Source organism: Pseudoliparis swirei, chromosome 10 (genome assembly GCF_029220125.1).
Source record: "Pseudoliparis swirei isolate HS2019 ecotype Mariana Trench chromosome 10, NWPU_hadal_v1, whole genome shotgun sequence".
Taxonomy (NCBI): Eukaryota; Metazoa; Chordata; class Actinopteri; order Perciformes; family Liparidae; genus Pseudoliparis; species Pseudoliparis swirei.
Window position 1 is genome coordinate 3,416,455 of NC_079397.1, and position 9,463 is coordinate 3,425,917.

General features: G+C 43.1%; 1 protein-coding gene across 2 annotated transcripts in view; it reads left to right on the forward strand.

The window, feature by feature from the left end:
- The window catches only part of lamb1b (laminin, beta 1b), a 28,780-nt gene that overhangs the window by 6,359 nt on the left and 12,958 nt on the right, over window positions 1-9,463 (forward strand). For both annotated transcript variants that reach the window (XM_056424814.1, XM_056424813.1), the window contains 14 exons: window positions 400-535; window positions 2,345-2,418; window positions 3,326-3,514; window positions 3,648-3,711; window positions 4,756-4,958; window positions 5,466-5,586; window positions 5,687-5,875; window positions 6,004-6,180; window positions 6,585-6,697; window positions 7,801-7,880; window positions 8,047-8,182; window positions 8,253-8,411; window positions 8,614-8,747; window positions 8,827-8,947. In XM_056424814.1, coding sequence (XP_056280789.1) covers window positions 400-535; window positions 2,345-2,418; window positions 3,326-3,514; window positions 3,648-3,711; window positions 4,756-4,958; window positions 5,466-5,586; window positions 5,687-5,875; window positions 6,004-6,180; window positions 6,585-6,697; window positions 7,801-7,880; window positions 8,047-8,182; window positions 8,253-8,411; window positions 8,614-8,747; window positions 8,827-8,947 — 1,896 coding nt within the window. The remainder of the gene's footprint in view (window positions 1-399; window positions 536-2,344; window positions 2,419-3,325; window positions 3,515-3,647; window positions 3,712-4,755; window positions 4,959-5,465; window positions 5,587-5,686; window positions 5,876-6,003; window positions 6,181-6,584; window positions 6,698-7,800; window positions 7,881-8,046; window positions 8,183-8,252; window positions 8,412-8,613; window positions 8,748-8,826; window positions 8,948-9,463) is intronic.

A 9,463-nucleotide genomic window follows, 5' to 3' on the forward strand; every position in this document is an offset into this window, starting at 1 on the left:
ATACATGTACAATATTTTTTAGAATAAATTCTAAATATTTTTTAGAATAAAGTCAAAATATTTTTGGTATGATAAGAATGTGCATTGGTGTTTTATTTTGGACAGAATGACATTTTTTGAAGAGCTTATATGTAATCATGTTACATCCACACACCATAGACTCAGGGTTAAGTGTGTTGCTCAAGGACACATCGACGAGGGCGGGGATTGAACCCCCTGATTGGAAGTCGAACCTGCTAACCACTGACCCACAGTCCACCACACTGCTTTTTTAAACTCACTTTTTAACACCGTTATTGATGACCAAGAGGAACACATATACAATCCTTCATTTTTGTTCGCGCTGCGTTCACTGTCAATCCGACTTTCTGACCCCTTTGACCTTCTGTGCTCCGTCAGGAGGAGAAGAAATGTTTCGTGTGCGACTCGAGGCAGATGTTCGACGACGACAGCAACCAGGTCAGCCACACCATCGCCAACCTGGTCACCACCTTCGCCCACAACCGCCTCAAGACCTGGTGGCAGTCGGAGAACGGTGAGGGGTTGAGGGTGCGTGGGAAAAAGGAAAACCCCCCCAAAAAGGAAAAATAGTGTGTTTAATGTTGGATTACAGACACAGAGCTCTCCTCCTCGTGGGAACGTAGTTCGGTAATGACAAGACGAGGAGATCACAGGGACTCTCACTGCAGCTGAGGCACAAGGGGGCGGGGCTTACAGGTGTGCCGGGGGAGAACAGGTGTGCAGGATGTGTGTCATCACTTCAACACACAAGCGTTTAAAGTGAGGAGGAGGAAGGGCGTAATGAGACAGCGGAGGGTCAGAGATGTCCACAAACGAAGGATTCAGACACCACATTTTAAAAAGTCCAAATAGTATGTAAAGTATTTATAAGGAACTTTACTTAAAGTACCAGAAGTACATTGTTGTGAGTAAACATAGTCTATGATATATATATATATATATATATGAAATGTGAGAATATTTTATGAAATGCTTAGTCAAATGTTCCGATCCTCAATTTTCTTCAGTTTACAGCAATTTAAGACAATAAATTCAGCAAATCTTTACATTTCAGAAGCTGAAAATATCTGAAATTATTACATCTTTGGCATTTAATTGCATGAATATCAGCCTAAAATTATGAATCGGTTATCAAAACAGTTAGCGTCCCCATCTTTGATTTGTTTTAATGTATTTTGTTTAAAAAATGAGAAATTTTAAAGAACGAAACATGACATTCAGTTTCAGAGAAACTGACCTGGAGTCAGTTTGAAGGGACTCAGCCTGAAAGAAATCACAACACAGTCAGAAGGCTCAGCGACAGCAGAACAAACGGCCCTCCGAGTGGTGGGAGGTATGAGTCATAGGAGGGGGGATGGGGGGGGGGTGCAGATGGCTTACAAACAGCAGGAAGCTGCAGACACACTACGGATCTGCTTGGGATTTCCTAATTCCCTGGCGGCCGTCCTCCATCTTGGCGCTGTGCTGTGGAGTGTGGGCCGGGCCGTTGCAGCGGGACCAATGGGGGTGTCAAGAGAACCGGGTCACTTCACTCTCGCTGCATTTTACGACTTGTACGATGATTTAAAGAAGCAGGCCGGTCTCATCCAGCACGCGCAGATAAATCCTTGAATAATGAGCCGTAAGTCGCAGATGATGTAATCCACATAATCATGAAGGATGAAGTATAAAGAAGGCTGAATCCCACGCAGGGCGGGGCGCTCCAACGGACGGCCATCTTTCAGCCAAGAGACCGTCGCTAGTTCAAGAAGTGAATCTAGAAGTCAATGTTTATTTATCGGTCACAAAACTACGAGTCTTCACAATCTTTTCCTAAATCTAACTAAGTATTTCCTGATCTTTTCCTAAATCTAAATATGTTACGATCTTTTCGGAAACCTAACTAAGTATTTTACGATCTTTTCCTAATCCTAACAATTTTTTTACCATTCTTTTACTCAACCTAAGTATTTTACGATCTTTTTCTAATCCTGACTAAGTATTTCACGATCTTTTCCTAAATCTAAGTATTTTACGATCTTTTTTCCTCAACCTAACTAAGTATTTCACGATCTTTCCCTAAATCTAAGTATTTCACGATCTTTTCCTGAACCTAAGTTATTTTAGGAGCCGATGCAACACACTCCAGAACCAGAGTTTATTACATCCACGTGTGTGAACGCTCAAAAAGCCTTGGCTGCATAAACAGGTGCAGAAGGATTCTGTAAACATTTCAAATGAATGATGTGTAAGTACGTGAGAAAGTCGGTCTGTCAACGCCATTTTTATTTTTTATGAATGGGGGTCGGTACGAGAAACATTTTTAATTGTTAATTTCCTGCAGGTGTCGAGAATGTGACCATCCAGATTGACCTGGAGGCCGAGTTCCACTTCACACACCTTATCATGACATTCAAGGTGCCTGCATCACACACACACACACACACACACACGCACGTTGTACACTCTCAAACCCACGGAGATAAACACAGCGTTGGACAGCTGCGGTGGAGGAATGTGGTAAATCGGTCTGGTCTCTAAAGGACGGTGGGAAGAGAGGAAGGAGGGATGAGTTCGAGGGCGTGCAGTAAAAAAAACGAAAAGACGCCGCTCTCATAGTCAAGGCCTTCCTCCCATGATGACGGCCAGCTGGCTTTGAGCCTGTAATTCTACGTAATTAAAACACACACTTTCCACGTGCATCCTGTCTAATCCGTCTTTTGGATTAAATTGTAGAAAAAAACATCTCTGGAAATATCAGATTATATTTATTTTGAAGGTATCCCAAAGAAAAAAATATATATTTACAGTTTATCTAAAAAGCAGATTTTTTTATTATTTTATTCAAATGTAAAAGTCCCCCAAAAAGAAAACAAAATTCCACTATTTTCTTTTTTTGAGGGGGGGTTATATTTATTATTATGGTATCCCAATGAAAAAATATATATATTTACAGTTTATCTAGTTAAACAACAAAAAAATTTATATAAATAAATTCCCCAAAAAGAAAACCAAAATCCCACAACTTTTTTTCCCTTTTTAATTCATACAGAAATCTGTATGTAAAATATGGACAAAAACAAGTTATTCGTTTGGATTAACTGGATATTAATGATGGTTTTCAGAAGGAATTAAAGGAAATGAATGTGTGAGGGTAAGAGAAGATACAGATTAGCTATCCATGAGGCCAAGTATTGAGAAAAATTGTTTAAAATATTCTTTAATCATATCAAAATGGCGCTCATGTTCAGAAAAAAGTGATTTTATAGAACAAAAAGCATTAACATGTGACGATGAATAACCCCGCAGCGTCTCTTTCCGACAGACGTTTCGTCCGGCCGCCATGGTGATCGAGCGCTCCATGGACTTCGGGAAGACGTGGCAGGTTTATCGGTACTTCGCCTACGACTGCGAGTCGTCCTTCCCCGGCGTGTCGTCGGGGCCGAAGGGCAAAGTGGACGAGATCATCTGCGACTCCCGCTACTCGGACATCGAGCCGTCCACAGAGGGAGAGGTGAAGACAATGGTTTACTCCATTGCTACGAGCGCCTGGGCTCCATCGTGGGATTTAATTTAGTAAACGTTTGAGACTTTAAGGAGAAAAGTCACTTTCAAGACACACTTTACATTTCTTTTCACTCTTTCAGGTGATATTTCGGGTGCTGGACCCCGTCTTTGAGATTGAGGACCCCTACAGCCTGGAGATACAGAGTGAGCTGCTCCTACATTGCCTGAAAACAACAACGCTTTAAAACCTTTTATTGTTATGTTGTTGACATTATATAGATAAGAGGCCACGTTTTTTCTTACTTTTGGCCCATTACAAGTCCTTACTAAGTTACTTTAATTGATTTATTTAAAGTCGGAGGAGATTAAATTATCCAGTAATTCACAAGATAAGAAAAAAAAGATTCTGAGGTTAAAGAGATTTCACTTAATTAAACCCCCCTCCCAAAATGCTTAAAATCAGAGAAATCTCTTTCATCTTAAAAAAAATAAAATAATAATAATTTAAAATAATATAATATATTATATTAAATATTTTACATAAAAATGATATATAAGCTAAATAAGTATTCATGTTCAAAATAAACTAAATAAATCTTAGAGAACCACTGTAGAGTATAACGGGGACGTTCAGAACAGGCAAACATCCAGTCAGCAATCAATAATGAGTAGATAACGATACACACTTTATTTTTAAGTGTCTGTAATTTAAGAAGTTGTAAATAAGTATTAATTACATAGAAAATATGAATTTCCATGAAAGGAAATTGAATTTATACAAAAATGTTGAATTGTAAATAATAATTTGGAGATAACTGACCAATAGAATAACATGTGACCAAAATAATCAGGAGAAAACACTGTCGGGGTTCAGTTTGACCTGAGCGTGACCTCTGACCTCCCCGGTGTGGCGTCTGACGAGCACGTGACGGGCATTGAGGTGATTTCCAGAGCGGCGCATGGAATTTCACACGTTGGAGCGACTCAGCCTTTCACGCACTCGCCGACAACCAGACCGACAAACACACACACACACACACACACACACACACACACACACCTCATCTTAAGTATGGGGTGAGTACTGTGGGAGTGTGAGACACAAAGGTGTCTTTGAGGCTGGAAACTCGGTGAGTAACTTCAAACGTGTGTCTGTGTGTGTCTGTCTGTGTGTGCGTATGTGTGCGTGTCTGTGTGTGTCTGTCTGTGTGTCTGTGTGTGTGTGCGTATGTGTGTGTGTGTGTGCAGACATGCTGAAGATCACCAACCTGCGAGTGAAGTTCCTGAGACTTCACACGTTGGGCGACAACCTGCTGGACTCTCGCGAGGAGGTGACGGAGAAGTACTACTTCGCCCTCTACGACATGGTCGTCCGCGGCAACTGCTTCTGCTACGGCCACGCCTCCGAGTGCGCCCCGATCGACGGAGCGCCGACCGGAGCCGAGGGCATGGTACTTACTTACTTAATTACTTACTTACTTACTTACTTACTCACTTACTCACTTACTTCCTAGTTTACACACTTACTAGCTTATTTAATTACTTTGTTAATTACTTAGGCTACTTGCTTACACACTTACTAGCTTACTTACTCACTTACTAGCTTACACACGTACTAGTTTACTTACTTACTCACTTATTTACTAGCTTACTAGCTTTCTTACTTACTAGCTTACACACTTACTAGCTTACTTACTTACTCACTTACTTACTAGCTTACACACTTACTAGCTTATTTAATTACTTAGTTAATTACTTACTAGCTTACACACTTACTAGCTTACTTACTTACTCACTTATTTACTAGCTTACTTACATACTCACTTACTTATTAGCTTACACAGTTACTAGCTTATTTAATTACTTAGTTACTTACTTCCTTACTCACTTACTCACTTATTTACGAGCTTACACACTTATTTACTTATCTGTGTGTGTGTGTGTGTGTGTGTGTGTAGGTCCACGGCCGCTGTGTGTGTAACCACAACACCGAGGGACTGAACTGTGAGCACTGCCAGGACTTCTACCACGACCTGCCGTGGCGACCCGCCGAGGGCCGGAGCAGCCACGCCTGCAAGAGTGAGGACAATAACATCATCGCTCCAGCACGCCACCTGCAGGTTCATTGATTAATTGAATAATTGATTAATTGATTGTCTGGAAACGGCGCGCACCTCAGGGTGCGAGTGCAACCAGCACTCCTCGTCGTGCCACTTCGACCTCGCCATGTACGTGACGACGGGCAACGTCAGCGGCGGCGTGTGCGACGACTGCCGCCACGACACGGCGGGCCGGCGGTGCGAGCAGTGCGCCCCCTTCTACCACCAGCACCCCGACCGCGACCTCAGGGACCCCAACGTCTGCGAGCGTGAGTGACCTCTGACCTCTGACCCCTGACAGTCTGCTCCCCTCATGACGTGTTTCCTCCTGCACCTCCTGGAAGCCTTCTGAAGTCGCCGTTGTTCCGTCACGATTGTCATGACCGACTCTCCGCAGCGTGTAACTGCGACCCGGCCGGCTCTCTGCAGGGCGGCCTGTGCGACTCGCACACCAACATGGCCGCCGGGCTGATCTCAGGTCAGTGCCGCTGCAAAGCCAACGTGGAGGGGGAGCGCTGCGACCGCTGCAGACGGGGCCACCACGGCCTGGGCCAGGGGCCGCACGGCTGCCTGCGTGAGTCGCCTCACATTACACGACAATCAAAAGTTTGGGGCCACTCAGAGAATTCTGTGTTTTCCATGAAAACTCACACTTCACTTTTATTGAGCAAATTAGAAGCAAAAAAAGCTGTAAATCATCAATTAGATGTTCCACTTCTGTTGTTTAGACCGTACAGCCTCCTTAACCATGCATGTCATCCATTAAAATACCTATATGTAAAATATATATTACAATCCATTCCTTACTCTCTCCAATGCTATGAAGAGATACCTTCATTTGAGCTCTATGATAATGTAGATTAATGCAATTTAGTTCTTGACTCTGAAGTTGACTGAAAGCACCGTGTTGATAAACTACAGACTTTGTGACCTCATTGTGTGTGTTGTGTGTTGTGTGTGTTGCGTGTGTGTCGGCAGCGTGTGCGTGTAACCAGCTCGGCACGCTGTCAGGAGGAAGCTCCTGCGACGCGGACACAGGAAGCTGCTTCTGCAAACGACTCGTCAACGGACGAGACTGTGACGAGTGTCTGGTGAGCAAAACAAGCGCCTCCAGTAGACACTGTGGTTGTGAGAGAGTGTGTGTGTGTGTGTGTGTAAGTGTGTGAGTGAGAGTGTGTGTGTGTGTGTGTGTGTGTGAGAGTGTGTGTGTCAGTGTGTGTGTGTGTGTGAGTGAGTGTACGTGTATATACACTACCGTTCAAAAGTTTGGGGTCACTTAGAAATGTCTTTATTTTTCAAAGTAAAGCACTGTTTTTTCAATACAGATAACATGAATCAAAAATACACTCTATACATTGTTAATGTGGTAAATGACTATTCTAGGTGGAAGTGTCTGGTTTCTAATGAAATATCTCCATAGGTGTATAGAGGCCCATTTCCATCAACGATCACTCCAGTGTTCTAATGGTACATTGTGTTTGCTAATCGCCTTAGAAGACTAATGTCTGATTAGAAAACCCTTGTGCAATTATGTTAGCACAGCTGAAAACAGTTATGCTGGTGATATAAGCTATACAACTGGCCTTCCTTTGAGCTTGAAGTTTGAAGAACAAAATTAATACTTCAAATATGAATCATTATTTCTAACCTTGTCAATGTCTTGACTATATTTTCTATTTAATTTTCAATTCATTTAATAAATAAAAGTGAGTTTTCATGGAAGACACAAAATTGTCTGGATGACCCCAAACTTTTGAACGGTCGTGTGTGTGTGTATATGTGTGTGTGTATACGTATATGTAGTGTATGTGTGTGTGTCAGTGTATGTGTATATATGTGTGTGTATATGTGTGTATATATGTGTGTGCGTATATATATATGTGTGTGTGTATATGTGTGTATGTATATGTGTGTTTATGTGTGTGTGTGTATATATGTGTATATATGTGTGTGTATATGTTTGTGTGTGTACGTATATGTGTGTATATGTGTGTGTGTGTACGCATATGTAGTATATGTGTGTGTATATATATATATGTGTGTGTGTATATATGTGAGTATGTGTGTGTGTGTGTATATGTGTGTATATCTTTGTATATGTGTGCGTATGTGTGTGTGTATATGTGTGTGTATATGTGTGTATATGTGTGTGTGTGTATAAACAAAGCTCTGTTTTCCGTCCTCTCCCCTGTAGCCGCAGCATTGGGGTCTGTCCAATGACATGGACGGCTGCAGGTCATGTGACTGCGATCAGGGCGGAGCCGTCAACAACGAGTACGCTGCCCGATCTTTCACTGTCACGAGGATGCGACGTACTTTAACTTGTCATATAAAATCTACAACAACGACCCAAGAGGGTCAAACACTAAAACACACACACACACTTCTAGAAGCTTACAAAAATAAAAACACTAATATAAGACGTGTTGAACCCCTCCAGCTGCGAGCCTCACTCGGGGCAGTGCGTGTGCAGAGAGCACATGTTCGGCCGGCGCTGCGACCAGGTGGAGTCCGGCTTCTACTTCATCACTCTGGACCACTACACCTACGAGGCGGAGGACGCCAAGCACGGCCCCGTACGTGTGTTTTAATGGACTATCCCGCGTATTGTTTACACGTAAACGAACGTTGTTGACCTCTCGTCAGGGCGTGACCGTGGTGCCGAGGCCGTACCCTCTGGATCGCAGTCCCACGTGGACCGGCGTGGGCTTCGTGAACGTCCCGGAAGGAGCCTACTTAGAGTTCTCCATCGACAACGTGCCCGAGTCCATGGACTACGACATCCTGATCCGCTACGAGCCGCAGGTGATAAACGTTTACGTTTATGTTTACGCGCTGAGCAAATGTTCCTGTTGCCGAAGTTTAAAAAACATCATGTGGCATTTTGTTTATTACATTTAAATGTGCGTCTAGAACAAGTCTTCAGACAGAGTATTAGCTTTCTATTGGCGGTCGGTGGTGTTGATTTCATTTGATAAAGGGTGTGTGTGTGTGTGTGTGTGTGTAGCTGCCGGAGCAGTGGGAGCAGGTGAACGTCCGAGTGGAGCGTCCCGTCCTCGACCCTCCGAGCTCCTCCGGCCACTGTGACCACCCCGTGCAGAGCGGAGACGACCAGTCCATCTCCCTCCCACCTGGATCCAGGTAAGAACTAACTGTGTGTGTGTGTGTGTGTGTATGTGGACACACACACACACACACCCCGTCTCTCGCTGTGTTTCAGACATGTGCTGCTGGTGAGGTCGGTGTGTTTCCAGCGAGGACTGAACTACACGCTGCACCTCACGCTGCCGCTCTACTCGTCAGTCAGTGACATCCAGAGCCCGTACACGCTCATCGACTCCGTACGTTGAATCTAAGGAACTACATTCACTTATTCACTCACTCATTTATTCACTCATTCATTCACTCATTCATTCACTCACTCATTCACTCACTCATTCACTCATTTATTCATTCACTCACTCACTCATTCACTCATTCATTTACTCATTCATTCACTCATTTATTCACTCATTCATTCACTCACTCATTCACTCATTTATTCACTCATTCATTCACTCATTCATTCACTCATTTATTCATTCACTCACTCATTCACTCACTCACTCACTCATTCATTCACTCACTCATTCACTCATTTATTCACTCATTCATTCACTCACTCATTTATTCACTCATTCATTCACTTATTCATTCACTCATTCATTCACTCACTCATTTATTCTCTCATTCATTCACTCATTCATTCACTCACTCATTCACTCATTCACTCACTCACTCATTTATTCACTCACTCATTCATTCATTCACTCATTAACCCGCAGCTCATCTCAAAGGACAGCACGAGTGTCCGGGTC